Source organism: Salarias fasciatus, chromosome 18 (genome assembly GCF_902148845.1).
Source record: "Salarias fasciatus chromosome 18, fSalaFa1.1, whole genome shotgun sequence".
Taxonomy (NCBI): domain Eukaryota; kingdom Metazoa; phylum Chordata; class Actinopteri; order Blenniiformes; family Blenniidae; genus Salarias; species Salarias fasciatus.
This window is the reverse complement of record NC_043762.1, coordinates 27,387,739-27,410,829: the sequence shown is the minus strand read 5'-3', so window position 1 is coordinate 27,410,829 and position 23,091 is coordinate 27,387,739. Positions and strand designations below refer to the sequence as shown.

General features: G+C 44.7%; 1 protein-coding gene across 1 annotated transcript in view; it reads right to left on the bottom strand.

The window, feature by feature from the left end:
* The window catches only part of b4galt2 (UDP-Gal:betaGlcNAc beta 1,4- galactosyltransferase, polypeptide 2), a 113,351-nt gene that overhangs the window by 54,815 nt on the left and 35,445 nt on the right, over positions 1-23,091 (bottom strand). The window contains exons 2-3 of the mRNA XM_030115032.1: positions 17,435-17,553; positions 15,651-15,767 (exon numbers count right to left, since the gene is read on the bottom strand). Coding sequence (XP_029970892.1) covers positions 15,651-15,767; positions 17,435-17,553 — 236 coding nt within the window. The remainder of the gene's footprint in view (positions 1-15,650; positions 15,768-17,434; positions 17,554-23,091) is intronic.

Genomic DNA, 23,091 nt, shown 5'->3' with positions numbered 1-23,091 from the left:
CCCCCTCCATTCTGGCTTTGTGCTTTATAGCCCACCAAACTATGTTTTACGCAATGATCTGATCCCTGCCGGTGATCTGGAATACCGCTGACATTATTATAACCCGCCGTCGCTGGAGAGTCTTTATTGTTTCCACTAGTGGACTCAGAAAAGGGACGTGCAGCAGCAGCCGGGAGGAATGGAATGAAAAGTACATCGAGAACTAAAGAGGACTGCCTTCATAACAAAGACCATCAGCAGATCTGCAGCTGGCAGAATGTTAAAAACCTGTTTTTTTCTCTCTGAATCTCATTGAAAGTCTTCATTGTCTCACCTGAAGCCTGCCTGCATACAGAAGTCACGCTGCGTCTCATTATTAGAACCTTCACAATCACCATTAATATTGATTTCTTGTGCCCAGACAGAGATTTGATTGCTGCTAATGTCTCCCCAACAATCACAGAGCGAGGCCTCGGTTTCAGGAAACAAAGCTTTCACGACGCTGCACGTAAAACAGAGACAGAGGAAGATTACTGCGGGCGGACGCAACAAATGCCGAGTGTAATAAAGACTGGAGCTCTTAAAGCTGATGCCTCCACGTCCTGAAAAACAACCCAGTATTCATCAATTCAAAAGGATTTGATTAAGAAAACCTGTACAAAGACCCTCGTCTACTAACGGTTTTCGGATAAAAATGGATCTAAATGTAATATTGGATGCACACATGTGAAGGTCGACCAGGACTGAGCCTGACAGACGGTGTTCGTAGATCAGTCTTGCGCTGATAGATTAATGTATAAGACTTACTGTGATTTACAATGTCTGAACATGTGTGTTACTGCAGTCACTGCCTCAGCTGGCCCTCCACGACTTTACACTGCTGACTTTATGCTAAAATATTTTCAGAGTTGTTTCCTTAATTAGGTCTTGTGATCTTGTTATTCCACAGGTATTTTTGGTATTTCTCTGGCATTTTAATACATTTCAGTCATGTCATTTCCAAGTCACTGTCATGGATCTCAAAACTTTTATAAAAATAAAATGCGAATGCAACGTCACTTTCATTTGAGGCCTTGTTGAGTAAATGAGGCCTTAATCATTCTTTGTGCGTCTTCAGCATGGTTGAAAGGAGCCAAATGCAGCTGTAGCACACACTGGATGACAGAAACACAGGACAGATTCTTTATTTCATAATTTTAATATAATTTGGCAAAACTGTGAAATTTGGCAAAAGCATTTCTGTGAAGTTTATAACTAAACTTGTGGGCGAAAAACAATATCCTTGAATTTGGCAGCAGATATGGTAAATGAAGCACTATAAGTGGAAATGGTAACAGGTGTTTAGAACTTTCTTTTCAGCCAGAAGTGAGGTAAACTCAAATCTCCTTAATGCAGGGAGGGACATGCTCGCTAAAATATGAATCACCCCTCACAGCCTTGATGGGCCAGAAGGAAAGACGGTATTTATTTGTCTGGCCTTAAGTGCCAAATCGGCGTGCGGCGTGGAAATGAAGCCGAGCCGCGGCCGGGCCTGAATCAGAGTGACATTTCCAGGGCGTTTTAACGAGGCCTTGTCAAGGTGGTTGGAAGGTTTCATACAGCTGGGCCCGGCGCTCTGAATAGCAAGGTCGTCAAGTCCGGCTGTCGGGCTGACAGCTACAGAGAGAGGTGTGAACACCGGAGGACTGCTGTCCAAACATCACCGTGTCGCAACCCTGAGTGGAGATGAGTAAAAAGGCTGCCGACTTATTACCGAACTGCTATAGCAGGCACCTTTAAGAAGCTGGCGTTGCTTGTGATTGTGTTTCTTAACCAACTTCAGCCTTGAGCTGCTGCTGTTGTGGAGATGAGATCCATTTTCAGAGTTCCATTTATTTCCCGTTGCACCCTTTCTTAGCTCCTTTAATCTTTTTTTGAATCGATGCTGTCGCTCTGGTTTTTCGGACAGACTTTATAACCAGCCGTCTCCCATACTGCGTTACATTTTCTATTTTTTCTGACAAATCCAGGTTGTTCCATTGTTTCCTCCACCAACTAGTCCCGCTCCACGGCGATGCCGCTCATTTTGTGCTGGTGTGGGTGAAAACAAGCCGTCCAACACAGAGAACGTCCAGTTTCCGGCAGAACTTTCTGGTGGAAACTAGTGAAATGATGCATTTTAACACTCATGTTTTCACATGTGATCGCCTGATCACCTCAATCAGGCCTTCAGTGTTTCAGGCTTGAACTATTCGACCGGTGTATTAACATACATTGAGTAATTCTGCTTGTTTGTGATGAATAGCTGTAGTTCAGACTGTTTTCAAGACGAGCATTTATTTCAGTATCTGGCTTGACAGTAAACTCACATTTGAAATTCAGATGAACGTTCCGCTCACCAAGGTCAAATCGCACATTTATTTTCTTCACTGTGACAAATCCTCCTCCACGCAGAACTTCTGGTAAAAATGACGGTCGTCCCATCTTAGATCATGGAGGAGTAATCTCCGGATCTGCCTCTGAAGCTCTCCTTTCCAGGCTGGGTGTTATTTACTGCTCGCCGCTTCTGTCTGGACTCCCTGATAAACCGGACAGACTGAAAAACTCACTGCTTTCATTTCGTCCCCACAGCTCTTGCTGGGAGAAGTCCTGTATATCTGCAGTCGCTTCTCCATATTCACAACACAAATCACAGCCTCGCTTCTGGGAGATTCTTCAGTCTGGTCACACAGGCTCCTCATTTCGGTTTTCTGCTGCAAATCATCTGCAACAGACCTGAAAACTCTCTATGTTTATTCCACAAATGCCATTCAATCAATAAAGAAGGATCACTGCGCTCGCTTTTAGCCGGTATTGATTTGCTTCCTGATATATATCACTGCAAACACTGTAAATAATCCTTTGTTCTAAAGATTGTGTGAGACTGAATGTTCTCCATGTCTCATCGCTGCGTCTTGATCAGTTCGTCAGGGTAAAGAACTGGTTCTGAATTGACAAACCTGGAAAAATAAAGATAAAATGAACACATTTAGCATTGAGCTCAATCAGCCTGTGAAAACGCCGATCAGATCTGGAACACGCCTCCTCCATTTAAAGCATTACAGCTTCCCAATACAGCCTCACTCAGATGCACTGAGACAGCAGTGGATTCTATTGACTTTCGTATCTTTGTATTGCAGAAAGCATCACTTCTGCCAGAAAAGCAGATGTTTTCCACGGGGAAGCAGCTTTTCATCCGCACTACCTCGCTGAACTTGGCTCAAACTTGACTTCGTTGTTGGAACGATGAAGTTTCTGTGTGAGGACGAGGTAAAGTCAACGATTCTGCGAGTGCAGGTCAAACAAGGAGGCTTGAAACAAACTTCCACATTAGACCGAATGGAGCCGGGGCGCAAAAACACACCTGAACCTCCTGAAACTCCACAGCCCTGTTGAATATTAGGGTCAAACTGTGACGACTCAAAATACAATCTCTCTGAGAGCACAAAGCAATTCTGAATCCAGCCTTAAGAAGCTGGTAGAGCACCTGGGCAAGGTGCGGCACAGACCAGTATCTCTGGCTTCCTGCCAGGAGCCGATAAGCCGAAAGCTGTGGGCTAGTCGGGGCTTTCATAAGGAGGGGATTTACCGCCATATCTGCCGAGAACATTTCCTCCATGGAGTCTCTGCTGGAAGGACCTGAGAGGGAAAGGTCAGAGTACGCCTCGGGAGGCCTCTGCAGAGAGTCCTCACAAAGAACTGATCTCTGGAACGCTAATAAAGTGCGAGCGCCGCCGAGGCGATCGTGTACCGGCGTACTGCGGCGACTCAAAGGAGGCCCGGGCAGAGGTGGAGGTCAGGGCGGAGAGTGGGAGTGGGGCTACCTGAACACGAGCTAGGTCTGATCAAACGCTGCTGGATCTCCCTGGAGAGGCCGCTTGATCTTCAAAGACCTGGAACACGCAGGATCCATCCTTCACCCGGATCCAGAGTCGTCTCTTCACCTCCACTCATCCCTCCATCAATCACCTCTGCACTTGATGTGTCTCGCTTGCATGAATGAAGCACGAGTCTTTCATCTGGTCAGCAGATTTGATGTATGACAGAGTGACTCTATACACAAAATAACTAAAACAGTCTTTTGTATGAACTGGATGATAAACTGCATTGAATTTTACATAAAAATGACCAGATGTGCATAAGGAAAGATTTGATAGAAAATGAAAAAATAAAAAAAACAAATAAAATTCAAAATCTTAACAAGTTCATTAGTCTTGTTTTCAGTCAAAACGTCTCATCCTACTCGATTTAAGATAATTTTAAGATAGGGAGGCTTATTTCTTGATTTAAAATTCTTCTATCAAGATCCCTTTTCAAGTACTTTCTCCATGGACAGATCATTTCACTAGTTTTAAGAGTAATTTTATTTAATTTAGTGTTGATGTTGTGTATTCGGGCGTATCGTGATGTGAAAATGTGTTTCGATTTATTTTTTGTTGGTTTTCACCAATGAAACCTTAATAAAAATGAATTATTTATGAATGGTAAAAAATACACAAAATAAACAGCACTATCCCGGAAATTTCTCAGAAGTTATAAATGTAAACTCATCTTGACGAATCTTTCAGCTCCACACACACTCACGGAGAATCTGAGGTCATCTATATAACATGGAGTTTGGGAAGAAACATGAGCACCAGGAGAAAACCTGCACAAACTTCACACACATCTGCTGCACCAACTGATGAAAACTTGATAATCACCTGTAGCCAAGCAGCCTTTTCCCGCCTGAGAGGACGCATCCTGCCAGTCCTGCAGGCGGCTGCTGGGTTTCTCTCTCACGTGTCGACAGCAGCACATCAGTATCTATATTTACAGCGCCGCGTCCCTCCATGACACCCCGGCGTGCCTGGGAAAACTCTTCTATACGCTAAATATTAGTTCAAGCCGCTTTCTCCACGTTTGGTGTTTGTACATCTTGTACTGTTTACTCCCGAGTCGAGTCTGCGCGGAGGGCTGTTTATTTATTTTAGATGCTTGCCGCAGCTTATGTTGCCCATTTGGGACAATAAAACTGACTAGAACTGGGAGCGAGTATAAAAGTGAGACAAACTCCAGAGGTAAAACCGCGGGCTCGCACGCCGTGGCGGGGAAGAGATCCGTCTCATCCCCCCTCGCTGTGTTCCACTGCCTCTACACCCTGTTAGCACGACGCTTCACTGAAGGTCAGACCCAGCCAGGAAAAAAAATAGAAGAAAAAATACAGGCACATTAAATTATGCATCGCTAAGATGCTGGAAAAGTGAATTTGCAGTTGTGCTGGGTTGCAAATTTTATTCTGTGTGTGCATGAATGCCACAGCTCATGCATTGTGTTTTACTAGCAAGATGGTCTTTTATTTAAAAAAAAAAAATAAAGAGAGAGAGAGAGAGAGCGAGAGAAGGTTTGCAGGGAATAGAATGTAAAGCATGCCTCGGGTTCCTGCGGCATTGTATGACACGAACCTTCAATAAAAGTGATTTAAAAGAGAAAACTAACACATTTTGACAAAACTGCTAAAAATTATTGCCACTTTCCAGGTTATGACTTTGAGGAAGGAGTAATAACCGCCACACCGCTGCGCAACCCTGTGCTTTAAATCACACTGAAGTTACAGCAAGAAATGGGAAGAAATATATAATATTCACTGAAATACATGAACGGCAAAGATCCCTGTTACAGTTATGTCCTTATAAATCTAACTTGTGAACCTAGGCATGTCATACCACTTTATACCACTAGATGATGTAATTTATTGTAATCTTTATCTTTTAAAATTTGTTTAATGTAAAGTTTAAAAAAAACAATTGAAGTGCATTTTTCTAAAAGTTAAAAGGTCTATTAGAAAAGTTGTCGATAACAATGTTCAATAGAGAAAAAAATTTAAAAGAATGAGAGGAAATTATCGCCGAACAGGCAAAATGTAGCTAACTGACGTCCAAATCTGCACGTTCAGTCTCAATAAAGTTTATAGACTTTTCCGTGAATGTGTACAGTTATGTTTATAACCGTTTACGTGATTCCTTATTTTTGACAGAAATCACACTCGAGATGTAAACCCTGGGTGACTCATGACACCACCTACTGGTATAAAGTAGCATTACAAGCCTGAACAGGCTTATTACCTCGCAAACTTCACATTTTCAAAATATATATGTAGCGGACAAAATGTCAGAATAAGCTTCTTTTTGTCCATTAGCCAAGTGTGTAGATATCAACAATCTATCTTTGATTAACTAAGGACACAACACTGCCGCCTAGTGGCCACTGTTCTATGTGAATCTACATACATTTCTAATTCTTGATGATAAAACTTTTTACATTGGACATTTTGGCAATATAGTGATTAAAAAAAGCATAAATCATGCCTCTGGAAGCCCTGGGAAACTTTAAAAAGGTACAAATACTGAGAGAACATTCAGTTTACAATTTAGCGTGAAGCTTTTCGAGACTTGCTGAAAACTTCGAGGAGAGGAGAGAAGAAGAAGAGAGGAGAAGTTGGAAGTTTGCAGCCAGATCTATAATTCATCAGGACTCAATCACGGCGAGCGCTCTGCACCTGGGACCGCCGCGGTCTGCGGGGAGGGGCAGCGTTATTCCACTGTACAGCTCCTCTGCATAACAGCACAAAACAGCCAAAGTTCCAGGAGGAAGCAGGAACAGAGACGTCGCCCGTCAGATTGATATTCTGTTCCGCGGTCAGATGCACACAAACTCCCTCATTCTGTTTCTTTCTTTCCTGTGGTCGTAGATGATGGAGAGGACATTAACGGTTTACACAGCGGGTGCATCGGCACAGATCTGATGCATGAGGCCTACATCCAATCTAAAAATATGTGAACGCGTGAGTCTTTTTCCTGCTTCCATTGTCCAGAGGCAGATCAGATCGGTGCCACAAAAGAGCAAGACATCAGAACTGGGTCACATAAAGGCAGCTCTGGTCCTGCTCCGGAGATAAGTCTTGATTAAACTGGCTTTTGTTCAGTCTATCAAGACAATGGAGGATTTATGGGCTCAATATTCAGGGTTGGAAGGGCTTGTCCTTTTATAGCAGAAGGGTTTTTTTTTTATTATTATCATTATTATTTTTTTTTTTACAATATTCTTGAATATAAAAGGAATGAGTTGTGTTTTTACAGATAACAATCCTCCCATACATGACTGACATTTCTTAAAAGCATTTGGCTGCGACGATTTGGCTGCATTCTGCTTTTTAAAATGGAATCATTTGTAGCGTGATTGTACCAATAAATTAAGTTTTCTGCAAGTAAGGCTGCAAAATTTAAGTCTGGCTTCGATTTTTGAAACAACTTCAAGCCTTATCATATTTGGTAGAATTTTCTTTTCAATGCAAATTCTTGAAGCAAAAGTTATTGATTAAGAGCTCCTAAAATGCCTGTTTAATGGCATGATCACACAAACAAACAGGTTTAGATCATGTTTACACAAGAACAATGGAATTTGTAACGTTTCTATGTAAAAAAAAATTGACATATTGTCAAGTTTAATGTGATACTGGGTGAAGTTAACAACCATATTAAAGTATCAATCATTCAGACCGCTGTTACGCAGCTTTATACACTCTAAGAAATAAAGTAACAGCTCAGCTTAATTCAATTAAGGTAACAATTTGCATCAACCTTTCTATGAAATTCCAACTAAAACCTTTCAATAAATCCCACAGGACTTTCAATGGTCGAAACTCAGTTATTTAAGGTCAACCAACATAATTTACTTCAACCTGCAAACAGTTAATTAGGGTGAAGTAACATAATTTTAATAAACTGGTCAATGTCAAAATTAAGGTGAAGCAACTTAATTTCAATGAAATGGTTTATGTAAAATTAAGGTGAAGCAACGTATGAAAGAGGTGAGGTTACCTCACCTGAAAACATGGTTTGAAAATCTTACATAAACTCATTCATTCAATCATTTTCTTCCGCTTCTCCCTTTCGGGGTCACGGGTGGCTGGAGCCGATCCCAGCTGCTGTGGGCGAAGGCGGTTTCACCCTGGACAGTTCACTGGTCTGCCATACAACCATTCACACACACATTCATACCCAGGGGCAATTTAGGGTGACCAATTAACCTGGCATGCATGTTTTTGGACCGTGGGAGGAAGCTGGAGTACCCAGAGAGAACCCACACACACAAGGGGAGAACATGCAAACTCCACACAGAAAGGCCCCGAGCCCTCGCCAGTATTTGAACCCAGGACCTTCTTGCTGTGAGGCATGAATACTAACCACTGCACCACCGTGTGGCCATCTTACTTACACTCAGCCCTAAAATATTTAGGAACACTTTTGTTTGTTTTGTCTTACTTATTTAAAGTTTATTTTTCACATTTATGTTTTTCAGTTATTTGTTATCTGCCAGTTGCCGTCTGAGATTTGGGCAAACTGATGGGAAAACTCAATAGACAGCAAAATTTCAGTCCCTCATTCAGCTCAGACAATGAATGAGGTGTGGCTGATTTCAGGTCTGGCCTTTGAATTGCCCTTGGGGACAAATGAAGTTTTTTCAGTTTGAATTTGACAGGTTTTGTTGAAAATATACATACATATTTAAGTTGACACAGTTTCCAATTTCAAGCTGGACCAACTTCTTAAAATAGTCACCATCTTGTTACAATAAGTCCATGTATCAAATTTAGAATGTTATGTTGACAAAGCTCTTGATTTTAACCTCAACTAGCTAACCCAATATTTTCAGCCAGACTAACCTCTTAAAACAAATGACCACCTTGTTATAATAAGTCCATGTGACAACCTTATTCTTTTATGCTGAAAAAGCTCATGATTTTAAGCTCAACTAACTAACCCCAGGAATCATTTTTTAGAGTGTAGTCGCAAATATCAAGTCTGTTTGATTACTTTCAGATCTATTGTTCCCCCTGGGAACTCACTGAACTTCTAGTGTTTTTTTACAATAAAGAATCCCCAGTTTGATTCTGGGCTGAAGGAGAGTGTGTGGAGTTTGAATGTTCTCCCTGTGTGAGCTCTCTCCAGGTTTCTAAACTAAACGTGATTAATTTGAATCCCCATCTGAGGATCGCAGCATTCATAGTGAATCGGGCTGATTTTACAAAGTGCATCATTTGGATTCAGTAACAGGAGCCACATTATCTGCTGCCACGCGATGATGAATACCATCTGATAAACTCATTGGCATTAATCAGTCTATATTCTCAAACTGCTTAATTGTGTCTTGGCTAAAGAGCCAGAATCCCCCCTCTTCTGGCCTCTCTGCTTCCTCTCATTTCTCCTCCTGGAGTGATGTGATAATAAGGCTAAATAACTAATTTAAGGGTTTCTGGAATGACATGAACTCCAAGAAGAGAGTGTGCGTTACGCGCAGCAACACCGACTTCATTTCAGGTAATTGATTAGATTTTCCGCTGATCGCCCTCGAATCAAAGCCGTCTTCATGTAATGAGTGTCACATTATATGATACTACAGTCGCTGTGCGAACAGAAAGACGAGTGAGATCAACAAACAGACGCAGTTCAAAGATGAGGAAAGAGAAACACTTGAAGTGAAGGTTATTTTAGTCTAAATAGATGAACTTGCTCAGCCAATAGCATGTCCATTTGTCCATGAACTCACCGCTGGTAAAGTTTACAGCGGATTCTTCTCTGAATCCATGTTTGTGTGCTTTCATGACAAAAACAAGCAGAAGCAGTGAACCGGCCGCTCTGCACCCATGTGACCTTCACCAGGAAGCAAGAACCAACACAGACCGGAGAACACGGCGCCCTAATCCGTCCTGATCCCGCGGCGTCCGCCAGGAAGCGGACGCCGCGGGAGCTGAGGCGAAGACACGAATAAGAACAACTTTATTTACCGCTTCCCAAAATAAATGACAAGAAATGAATGAATGAGTGAATAAATCCTGTACAAATCAATTCACATCCTCGGACTGGAAGACTCCAGCGTGTGTGTGTGTGTGTGTGTGTGTTTGTGTGTGTGTGTGTGTGTGTGTGTGTGTGTGCTGCTGAGGTGGCGGTGGGAGGAACGAGGGCAGCGGGTCATATCTGGGTGGATTAGCGGAGCGCGGCGCCCGGCTGAAGCTTACAGCGCCGTGTGCTGAAACCAGATATCAGGACGTGCTGTTTTTTTTTTTTTTTCCCATCCCGCCTTGCTGTTTTGTCCCGTCGATTTTTCCACCGCGGTTGACATGCCACAAAAACGCAGATTAGGGCGACTTCATGAAAGCACCTCAGAAAGCCGGGAGTTCGGCCTAAGCTGTGTTCTTTACTTAAGCACATTAAAATAAGGACATTGTGTTAAATGCTGAGCAGCACCTCCTAACTCCTAAACTTTATTAGCTATTAACAAACACAAACGCTCAGTTCAACTATACTGTGTCTATTGTAATCCAAAAAGCTTTGTCTTAAAGGACATGAGTCATTTGAAGTCAGTCCATGTCTGTGTCCCGTCCTCGTTCTCTTCTCGCTCTTATTCGTCTCCGTTTGAACAAACACAAGCCGGTCGGTCATTTCAACACAATCCGCCGTCGTTCCTCCTCATTGATTGTACCACACATCTCTATTTGATCTTTTTTTCCCCCCTCCGTCAGAGCATCCAGAATCAAAGCGTGTTTTGGCACGTTTTGGATGTGCCCGATCCAAATGAACGAATGGATTAAATATCGATTCCATCCAAAAATTCTGGCCTCAGGCTGTTTTTTTTTCCACCAACACGATTTTTTCTTTCCCCCAAAGGCTTTCCTCTTGACATCTCTGGTGAAATATCTTACTTTAACACCCTTAATTAAACAGTTTGTGTGATTTTACCCCCACAAGATACTAATCTATGTCCAGAGTGTGATTTTTTTTTTTAGGCTGCTGTGGATTATGTTCCTGTGAAAATACAAAATGACAGAAGAAAAGTGGGGAACTTTAAAGATTTACTATTTACTTGAAATGCATTTGCACTTTTCTGGAACTATGCTGACTCTGTGATTCTGAACTTCAGATGACAGGAACCACTGAAACCCAGCTGAAACAATGCAAACAGCAGATGGCTGGACTTTCTTCATCGCTTCTGTCGCTCGTCCCCCCCCCCGACTCTCACCTGCCTCCTCCTCCTCCTCCCCCCTCTCTGGGCTTCCCTCCAGCTAACACGGCGGGCCGGATGGCCGGCAAACAAACCTTGGCCCCGGTCCTCGGCAGGCGGGCGAGGCTGCTGTATCGCTTTCCGCATGATCCCTCTGCAACGCCTACTCACTGCGCCTCGCCAGCAGAGACCGTGGCTGCTCAGAGAGGTCCGGCCGAGGCGGAACGAGTGCAGCGGGGCGGCGAGATGCAGCGAGTCGACCCGAAGTCATCTAACATTCAGCTGGAGATGAGATCCAGCCTGCAGCCGGGGCAGAAACTCATGGCTGACAGAGCGAGAGCAACTAGGACCAAGCCGGTGAAATGTACCTTTAAAAACCAGCAGGACAAATCTGGAGAACAACCGTGTGCAGGTGTCCGTGTTAGTGGTAAAACTTTCAGGGGTCAGTTTGTACGACTCAGAGACACCGAAAACACAATTTTTGAAAACAGCCCTGGCTCCACCAGGCCACTCAGCCTTCTGACCTCTGGACCCACGTCTCCCAGTAGAAAATGGCCCGGGCATATTTAAATAAATGGCCAATTTCAACCGTTCAGGTGTCAAAACGTGCAGCTTTTTAAAGACAGGGGCTCCAGCCCTTAGCCTTTTGGATACCCTTTAAACTTCTTCACATATTTAAACTTTAATACAAAAAAAAAAAAAAAAAAAAATCCATCATGGAAAACACGTGTTTATATGAATGTTTTTGGGGCTCAAATATTTTTTTTTTTTTTGCGTTTGAACAAGTTTTTTCTTTGGTTGAAAAAGTTTTTTTTTTTTTTTTTTTGATTGAAGTGAAGTTTTTTTCCGATTGAAAACATGTTTTCGATTGGAGCAGCTTTTTTTTCTGATTGAAAAATAAAGAAACTAATTTACCTCCATACCCTCTCCTCTGGCGGGTCTCCCTGCATGTACAGTCAAACCTCTACAGATGACCCAGAATGCAGCACGTCTGGTCTTCAACCAGCCCACAGAGCTCATGTCACTCCTCTGTTCATCTCCCTTCATTGGCTTCCAGTTGCAGCCAGAATCAACTTCAAATCTCTCCTCCTGGCTTACAAATCGCTTACAAGAACGGCTCCGGCCGACCTGGACTCCCTGATCCAGGTCTGCTCTCCTTCACGCCCTCTTCGCTCTACATGTGAGAGACGTCTGGAGCTTCCAGCCCAGCTCGGCTCTGAACCTCCAGCCAGACTCTTCTCCTCTGTTGTTCCCAAATGGTGGAACGAACTTCCTAACTCTGTGCGTTCCGCCGAGTCTCTTTCTAGTTTCAAGAGACAATTGAAGACTCAATTGTTCAGAGAACACCGAGGGACTTAATCCGACTCATCTTTGGGGTAGAATAGGTCAGGTGGTCCAAAACCCAGCACTTATGTACCACTGACTAAGTTGACCAAAAAAAAAACCCAAAAAAAACCTGTAACTTGATGGCAACTCCCTTGACCAATCGCACGTCAAGCAATTGAAGCATTTACTAATGGTTTCTTTCTTATGTCTGAATTCTTGCTTGTGTTGTCCATCGCTTTGGACAAAAGCGTCTGCTAAATGAAATTGTACAATTGTAGAAAACAAATCCATGTCCCACGTCTGCAAGAGGCTTTGTGTTGGTTTCAGCTGGAAACAGTTGTTTCTGAGACAGTAATCACAGTCAGACAGTAATATTTCTCATATTTGTTTCATTCTCACTACAAGCTGGAACCCTGGAGGGAGATTTCCAGTATAACTCTGTTCTCTGTAACTGTCGCGGCCTCTGTAACAAATCGTTGCTCCTGCTGACGTACGACACAAAACGCCAGTTTCACTCTAACGGCACGGCAGCCCAATCTGCCGGCCAAAACGTTCCAGGCTTCCACTCATTTGCCACCCGAGCGAGCCTGAGGGAGAGTGTTCTCTGCGGGAGCGAGCGGCGGCGGGCCTGAAGGTTTAATCTCTGCTGGTGTCAGGTGTATCGGCGGTTCGCTGTCGTCCAAATCCCACTCCTGTCGCTCTGCGCTCAGCCTCCTGGCTCCAGGTAATCCTGGGACTTTCATGATGCAACATATTTTCTTTGAAGCATTAAAAATAGTTCAAAATCATCCGCACGAGAAGAAACCATCCTGACGACATCTCAGACTTGAATCGTCAACGGATGCTTCCAGACTGTCTGGTCTTGTAATACCTCGTTGTACCACTAGGTGTTTTTCCTTCAGTCCAACAGGAAACTGGTGGGCAGATCATCTGCAACACGCTGTTAAAATTCACTCTTATATTCAGAAATATGCAATAGTTGAATGAAACGTATAAGCTCCAGATATTTCAACATGTTAATTTAAATTTTAATCAAAGTGCAGGAAGCTGAGCCCGAAGCTCCGTCTTTAATGACGGTTCCTCTCAGCCAGGTGGAGGTGAGGCAGATCGCCACAGCTGGGCTCTGGGCAGGTTTCAAAGCTGATTTAATAACAGGAGGCAGGAATTAACCCCGCAACACCAGCTGGCTGTACTCAGGTTAGTGCAGCGCTGCTTTCTACAAAACCATGAATGTTATTTCTACTTCAAAAGCTCCGGACCTCTAAATCATAAAAAACTGACTCTATATCAGTTATTCCATCGAGTGAGCACACAGTGCAGTAAAGCAAGGCATTAAATCCTCTTCACCCCTAAACTGGCCTGTGTGCTCTGATGAATCTGGTTTCTGATCTGGAATAAACAGAACAACAACAACAAAAAAAAAAATAATACCATGACACAAAATGTTACTGCTCACTGATCAACTGTCATTTCACGATTAGGGGGTTATTGCATTGTGACTTCAATATAATTAAAAAGACAAAATCATGAGGTCACTGGCAGTTATTATAACTGTAAGGGATTCAAAATCCAAAACAAAAACTCAGATTGTGTCACTTTCTTGCGTTTTTAGGTGAATGAAGATAATATAAACTTCCTAAACACAGTCACTGATGGTTAAAGACTGTTTTTGCTATAGGTACTTTTATCAAAATGTACGTTGTGTAAGACGCAGCTAAGTAACATCACGTTTGTGTTTTTTTTTTCATTCCTTTCTGAAGATTTCTGTTGTTTAGCTGTTTATTCGTCGGTCAGACCTTCAGACAACATACTTTTTTATTCTGCCTCTAGTTGTCAACAGAGCCTGATTCTTCTGGACGTCTTACAGCAGCCATGTAAAAGATTATAAAACTACCAATCCAATCTAAATTTTGAAAACGATGACTTTCCCATCAACAATAATTCAATATAGACATGATATGCTCATAGAAACACATTACAACTGTGGGATTTTTAGGTATTAAGCAGAAAAGCAAACACTGTTTAAGAGAACCGGACGGGCTCTAAATGAAGCTGAAGTAGAAGCTCTTACAGTCTTGGAACAGGGATTAAAATTTAATAAGACTCCCCCAACAAAAATAAAAAGGTTAATTTATAATTGCTCCAAATGTCACAGTCCTTCTAACAGATCCTCCCCTCGACAACCACTGACGTAAGAAAGCTTCAAAGATGCTCAGAAAGCGAGCGTGTGTGTGTGTGTGTGTGTGTGTGTGTGTGTATACACATCATCAAGAGCGGCACGCAGCGGGGCGGGCGGAACCAAAGGTCGCCTCCACTCGGGGAGTGATTAAGGTGTTGCGCGAGCCTCATGGGGGAGCAAAAGGGCAGGAAGGCAGGCTCATTACCAATAATGTAGGAGACGAGGAGTCGGGAGGAAAACACACACACACACACACACACACACACACACACACACACACACACACACACACACCTGCCGCCTGCCGAACAGAGTGGAGGGAAATAAGTTGGGCTTGACTCTGCAGATGGTTTGTGTTTGTCGCCGGTGGAGAAGGTGAGGAGCAGGAATGAACGTCTTTAGAGGTTCAGCGACTTCTCCTCAGACTCAAACACAAAGTGATAGACTCTCTCCACGATATCGGGGAGGTTTATTACCGGGCAACGGCTGTCAGTCCGGAGACTCCGGGGTCCTGGTGCCCCGACCCGTCCGCAGGAGGGAGACCACAGAAAGCATTTCACCCAAAAGCAGTGAACAGCAGCCTCTAATGAATCCAGCTTTCAGCCTACACCGACGCAGTGTGAAGGGTCGGTCCAACACCTTCACACTTCTGATTCTCATTCTGATCTGCGAGGTCAGAGTGGCCTTGAACTTTGTCTCCAGCCTCCGATGCCCAGCACAGAATGATGTTTATGCAGGAGTGAAGCGATCCCTTCAAGGTGAACTTCAGTCGGCCATTTGTCACGAGTGGGATCGAAACACAAAAATACTGAGAAAACAGCCACGGACCAGGCACCAGGTGATAACGTCAAGCAACTTTCTTCACTGGGGTCCCAACTGGGGGACGGAGAAACCTAAACCCATTTGCTTATCTGTATACGTCTTTCTTTTCCCAAAGAACCACAAAAGAAATTCCAACAACAACACTGAGTCTCCTCAAGCGTCTCGAAACTGTCCGGACCGGACTCTCACTGTCTCCCAGTGGAGACTCCTCCACCGCCACTTCCACAGGGCTTCAGGAGACAGAGGCTGAGCCTGAGCTGAGCGCCAGCGACAGTCTGCAGCCCACCTGGTTGATGATATAGATGCCGTAGTCCATCTTCTGCCGCCTCAGGATCGGGTGGAGGTAGTGGAGCCAGTACTTCAGGTGGTTCTCCCGGTGGCGGAACGGGATGATGATGGCCACCTGGACACAGACGGACGGAGATGAAGACGACACCCAGAGCGACATGGATAGCGTCCGTCCTACATTAAGCTGTCGTCTCACACACTCTAAAAGAAACAGGTTTAAACTCAGTGTTGCTGTATTTTGAGAGTATTTCCATCTCTTCAGCGCTGCTGACTGCAGACAGGCTGCAAAGACACAGTAAAAGCTCTTCTGCCGAGCCGTCCAGGGGGAGCCCAGGTGATTGAACAGGAAGCAGTATTGACTCTGGAAGACTGCAGCTCTCGTCTCACACATCACAAAACTCAGGCCCTTAGCATCAGAACGTGACTGTATGTCTGCTGTGTTGGAGACGTCTGTTGACACCAAATGCGTTGCACATATTTTTATGTTGATGAGCATAAAGCCGCGCTATTAATTCCAGAGTGGTGTATTTCGTTTTGACTGGTGCTTCTCTTGTTTGTTCAGGTTCCTTAAATGACTGTATCGTCTCCATCTCTGCATGACGCGTTTATATAGTGGTGGAAGAGGTGTCATTTTGAAAACGACTCCCAGTGCGGAACTTTTGAAAATGTTCCGCCTCCGTCTCCATGGAAACTGAGGGAAAAGCTGCAGTGGCGGATGTTCACCACGGCTGGAGTGGACTGTTAGCAGAAAACTATGAATATTAACGCAACCGAGTCGTCTGTCCATTAGAATATCTGTGTGTTAATGTTCACAGTGTGTTCTCTGCTGTCATTTCATTGGAAAAAAAAAACAACAGCACCAACAAGTGGTCTGGCATGCTAACTACAGTGCTTTCAGCATTTTGTGCCATTTTCAGGTAAGAGGACATTGTTTTCAAAATGTTGCAGTGTAAACATGAAACAAAAACATAAAAATGATGCGTTTTCACTGGCGGTAAAGATTTCTTCCAGGTTCAAGTTTTCTCACATCTCTGCTCATAAAACACATGAATTTTGCTGAATACAAAAAAAATACTTACATTTTTCTAAATTTCCTTTGATAGGAAGACGATATGGGGAACTTTTGTTAATTTGTCTGTTTTTTATTTCATAAAACCCCAAAACATTGATAGAATTCACTAAGAAAAGCAAACATGTACATTTTTTTTTTTTGAACACATCCAGTACTTTCTATGCTTTGGAGTTACATTAAGCATCAATGAGTTGATCTTATTACTGTCATAAATGTCATCTTCATGCTTTAACTCAAGACATTACAGTGTTTCCTGAGATAATTTAGCAGGTTGTTCCTGTGTTGCATCGCCTTCAAGTTCATCAGGGTGAAACAGTAAAACCCCATAATGCTCCACTGATTTCTGTAGTAAATTTAACTGATGCCAGTGGTTTGGTTCTTCACAGCCGGTCAACATATATAATAAGAAGAAGCATCAGTATGGTAACTTGGCTCGTGTGCTGAGATTTAGCAGAGACACACAGCTCCGTGGCGCTTCTCACTGTGTGTAACTCAAGCTCCTCAGCAGACGGCTTGTCAGGGTAATTGCACTGAAATGAGCTCTGTTTCGTCCCGTGGCGAGTTATTCTGCAGCAGTGAAATCCCCCCGGCCCCGGCCGAGCCGCGCACAAACTCTCCTCCTGCTTCATTATGAAGCAGGAGGCTCAGGAAGGCGGCGTTCAGTGGCGCCGTGCAGCACCCTGTGGCGTGAAAATGGCGTTCGTACACACCTTCCATCGGGGCCGGCAGTCGGGGGGCGTGTAGCGGCCCCCCTCCGTCACGTTGGGGTTTTCTTTCTGCACTTGCTCCATCGTCATCTGGGAGCTGAACTCGATCAGCAGCCGGCCCACTGCGGGGAGACAGAGACAAGAGGGAGGGTCAACGAGATGAAGAGGATGACGGCGAGGAAGACGTGGAAGGAGGGAGAGAGAGAGAGAGAGAGAGAGAGAGAGGCCTCAAAGCAACGCCACGCCACACTAATCAGAGCAAAGTGAGCACAAATAAAGGTTTCATGGGATCGCCGCCGCATAATGCAGCTTCTAATGAGATGCCCAGGCTTTGGAGAGAATCCATCACACCGTCCATCTTCCACAGCGCCGCGCCTCCGTCGGGGTCACGGGGTGCTTCAGGGTGGGAGGAGTCAGGCTGAACCCCGAACCGACCACGAGGGCTTCAGAAAGCAGGAGGAACATGGAAGGTGGTAAAACCGCCGAGTGACGGAGAAACGCTCCACCACGGCTCGAATCTCGCTGGGAGAGTGTGTGTCAGCGGAGTGTGTGGTTCAGGTTCAGGTTGAGAACGAGTTTACATGTTCCAGACCGCGGTTCTGTCTCCAACAGAAGTAAAATGAGAAGCAGGGCACTGTGGACCCACACAGGAAGTTATTTTATCAGAATAAATCCAGTTTTTACGGTACTTCAGGAAGACAATGGGACGATAACAGTCAGACTCCGATCCTCAAACTACTTGTACCAGTGAACTTGGTCTATTTAAGACAAAGGACTGTTTTCCTTTTATTCAATGCAGATGAAACTCTTGTTCAGATAAAAACGCTGTCTGAGCGACAGCTGAGAGGAAAACAGTGGAGAGTCGAGTGAAACGTGGAGGAGGAGAGAGTCGCATGGAGAACAGAGCAAAGCACCAAAGAACAGCTCTGAAGCAAAGAACCAGTCTCCTGATGCATCATGGATGGAGCTGGAGGCAGGTGGAGGGATGAGCTCCAAACTTTATGGTCAAAATATCAGATTTTACTCACTTTACAAATGAAATGCACGTGGACCCGAACTATTTATTTAGATTTAAAGAGAAACCGTGACAGTTTGCTTCAGCCTGAGTGTCTTCAGCTGTTTGCTGTTTGTTCATTTGTCTCCAAACGTCAGTCGCAGAGATAAAGGAGCTTCTGTTGGCCGTGAAAACAAACGACTCTGTCTAAAGTCAACCAACTCTCCTCTGAAACTTTTCCCTTCTTCATTCGGATTAATCCGAACCGGTCGGCGCACCGAGACGCGGCTGGAGACTCAACCTTTATCACCTGCAGTTATTTACTTTGGTGCAAGGAAATTGAAAATAAAATAGAATTTTATATTTTGGGGTGATTTTTGTGGAGGACGCTATAAAAGTTCAGCGAGAGCGTTGATGCGGAGAAAGAAGTTAAAGTGGAATAACTTTCATAAAAAACAGAAAAAATGTAAATGTCAATACTTTATTATGAGAATTAACTTTTAGTTTTATTAGATAATCATCTAATGCAGGATGTGACACACACACACACACACACACACACACACACACAGAGTTACAGTTACATGAGGGACGACACACTCCGTCCATAGAACCAATGTGGAATAGAAGAGACTGATATGAAGCTCATCTTCACCGTGAGTGTGTGTTTAGTGTTTAACATCAAGACCGTGTGTTTTTCCTCGTCTACATGTAACACAGCATGTCAGGGTGTGAACAGGTTCAATCTGCCGGCGCTCGATGAGGCTGAAGGTGAGAACGACTGACTGCCGATGAATCTCTACACACCTGGAGAGAAACGATCCGGGGTGGGGGCGGGGTGGGGGGGCTTTAAACCGGCATGTTGGCGGCTCCGTGTCGACTTGTCCGCCAGCATCTGGCAGCTGAGGCACTGAAATGAAGGTGTGAAGCTTCTGGAGGCGTGAACCTTTTAGGAGCTTCTGTCAGAAGGGTCCAGGAGAGACATGAAGCAGGTGAGAGAGAGAAGAGCCGGAGTCTGGAGGGTGAGGTTTACAGTCGCTGCAAATCAGTGTGTTCCTGTGTACACTGCAGACGCTGCGGCTCAAAATTCACTTTTTGTTTATGGTGCATCGTCCAATGCCCCAGAGAGGCATCTTCACCTCAGTGCACTTTATTTTCTCACAGTGTCCTTTGTAACGGAGGGATTCTGACTCATCATTAAACTACAATATGAGGAATTCTCTTGTTCTAGAGATCATGGGACTGTTATTCTGATGGATTTCAGATTAGATCTTCAACTCCGGACACTGAAAACATTTACTGATACACTAGATGAAACTGTTTTATTTACTTTTTTTTTCCAATCTCTTAAGTTTTCACTCTCTGTTCATGTGGAGTAAATTTCAAACTGTCCTAAACTTCCAGAGGGGAATGTGTCTTTCCGTCCGTCTGCTGGACGACCGGAGTGATGGTCCTCCTGATGCGATCTGGGCCACAGAGCCACGCTCCGGCTCCTTTCCGATTCCATCGCCTGTCGTGTCAATCACCGAGAGGCGGCGTCTCTCCAGGTCAGGCTGGAGTGTGGCGCCCATGCAAAGCGGCGCCGCCTCTCCTCCCACCCAGAATATCAATATTCTTCCTTCTGTTTTAGATCGTTCTGTATTGAGGCTCAGAAATTTCTCTCCATTTTTAAAACAGACGACTGAAAATTTGATGCACTCGTAAATACTGGATTCACTGCTTGACTCAACTTTTGCTCATTTAAATAAACTTTCTTTGAGGTTTATGCTTGTCAAACCCTATGTGTTCCTGAAAATGATGAGTGTGAGGCTTCATTCAACCAGATCGTCCTCAGCGTTAAATAACACTTCACTCTGGTATTTGGCACTGACGCAGGATGACAGCAGAGGCTCAGCTCCTGGTTCGTCCTCGCCCGTCCACCGCCGTGGAGAAGACGTGGACAGGCTGCAGAGAAAATCCTTTTCTTCAGTCCTCCTCCTCGTTTCAATGGAAACCATTGTGAGTAAAAGCTCTGCTCCTGGTTGTGTGTGAGGGGATTACAGCGATCTGAGAGTCTGCTCCGCCCGGCGGAGGAAGGGTTAACGGAGGAGGATTAAAGACGTCACAGGTATCGTTCCTTGAAGGTGCCGTTTTTAAGAATCTATTTTGACCACAGATGTCCTTGATACTGAAATGAAAATCAAAGCAGCAGAAAGGACAGAGACGGCGCTAAAGGACGGAGACACGAGAGGACCGGGAGACAACAGGAGGATGAAGTGACGGCGGGACTCTGAGAGCCGGACGCCATGGCAACGCCACAGCGAGGCGCGCTGCAGCCCCGGCACGGCGGCCGGTACCGGTCTGCTGGGCGCTCACGCCTCCGCGCCTCAAACATCACGGGAAGTTTGATGGAAAAACGAACCGGATTCGAAAGACCTTCAGCGAACTGTGACGGCGGTTTATTTACCGAGGCGGACGGCCCTGAAGTTAGCAGTTATTTCTAATCATGTTCTCAGAAAATCAAAGAGCTGGTTCCACTCCATATCAAAAATAAAGCGTTGAATAAGCTCAGAGGCTGAAGCTGTTTTCATAAATACATAAATTCCCTCAGATGAATGAATGATTCTGCTCAAAAACAGAAAAAGAAAACAGATACTGCTTTATACTCTAAGGAGAAGACGATCCTGCCTGATCTCGGCTCGCGTTCTCCACTGCATGGTACTGAGCTGACGCCAGCATGCCAACATGCGTCCGTGTGTGTGTAGAAATGTGTGTGTGTGTGTGTGTCAGTGTGATTGGCAGTGCAGCCAGGCCTCGGTGCCACATGTGCCGACTGCCTGGCGTGGAGCGGCGTGGAGCGGCCAGCGTGGCAGGCAGGGCGGAGCGGAGCGGGCGGCCAGAGGATTACAGTGTAGACACCAGCTCCCATGACGCCAGAAATACCAGCGCAGGACGGAATCCAGGCCGGAGCAGAACCCAGATCAGGTTCCAGACCTTCGCCTCCGACTCCGACCGCCACGAACCTTCACAACCACGTCGAGGATTAGGTTATGAAGCGACTCAGAGAACGGCTCTGGCGTTACAGTATCAATCAACCTCCAGCAGTGCTGCTCGGAGACACTGGACACTGGAAAATGTTTCGACTTCATGTAGATGGGAGAAAACGCAACTTTTCCGTAACGCTGGCCCAGCAGGCCGTCCACAACACTTTCAGCGTTTGCAGTTTGGGTGTAAACACACACTGTTTACACACAAACGGACACCATGGATGTAAATATCTGTCATGCAGGATTCTGGGTGAGAGAGCACTGAACCCGACCCGGCCGGGTAGAACTGTGTTTGAATCTGGTTTTTGAGTCCAGGAACTGCCTCAAATCAAACCTGTTGGAAAAACAAGAGATGTAGAAAGACATACAACACAGAAGGTGTCTGATTATAAAGTCTGCAAATAAAAGCCGTGGGGGGCCAGAAGAGGAAATGTCTCCTCACTGCAGGTTTTATTCAAACAAGCTAAAACAGACACGATCAAACACAAACATTGAAGATCAAATGACCCACATTTATGAAGGTTAACACACTAGTGTGTGTGTGTGTGTTTTACAGCAAAACCAGGTTGGCTGTTGAGTGTTAAGATTTTTTTGCAATTTAAAAAGCAAATCCTAGAAACTCGAGTTCATTCTGGAGGCCACAGTGAGAACACACAACAACGATCTCACTTAAATCTATTGAACGAAACACACCGTACATTTCAATAAGAGTGCTGAAATACTCTCGAGATTTAAAATGAGAGAATTAAAACGATCTCAAACCTCCAGGATCAGTTTGTGCAGCGACTTCCTGAGATTCATCAGAACTTCTGGATAAAATGTGAAATAATTCGCAGGAACATGACGTTTCCAGCACAGACCTCGTCTCAGCTGGACGGATTATTCTCGGCGGTTTTAACGAAGTGAGATAAGCTGAACACGCTTTCGGGAAGCAGCTATTTCCAGCTGAACTGAATCGGACATTTGACATTGGTGACACTTCCATGTGAGCTTCTCTTCTTCTTCTTTTTTCCTTTTCCTCGTGTTTTCACTGACAGGCAGCGACTGACAGACAGACAGCGCTCAAATCCGTGTCCCTCCGTTCACGTCCGTCCTGATCTCCCTCCGCTTTAATCTCCGCTCCTCTCGCTGGATTTCCTTTCCTCTGTCCGTCACCATTAGAGTGGATCCGGCGAACATCCATCCGGCCTAAACTGGCGTCCCGGCAGATCTGCTGAGACGCCTGTAAATGAATTCAAGGAGGTCTTGGTGGACGGCGGACGAGCGGGGAGGAAGGTTCAATCCATTTATTACATCTGCAGAGTTTTAGAGCGGCGATTTGAGATTCTATTTCACAAATGGACGAATATCTGAAGACCTTCAAGCATGAGCATGAGATTCCTGAGCGACCGGAACCACAAAAGCAATGTTTTCTCTTGAAATATTGCAAATGGGGTCTGTACGTTTATCCAGCAGCGGATCTAAAAATAGTCTGCTCTGCCTCAAACAGAATAATCCGAATTAAATGTCTTAGTTTCACAGTCTGAGTGAGAAAAGTGTGAACAGATATAAAAAGTAAAGTTACTGACGAGCTGCAATGGCAAAGCCTGAAAGCCTGAACATCTTATTAGCGATCATGAGTCTGATTCTCCATTAAATCA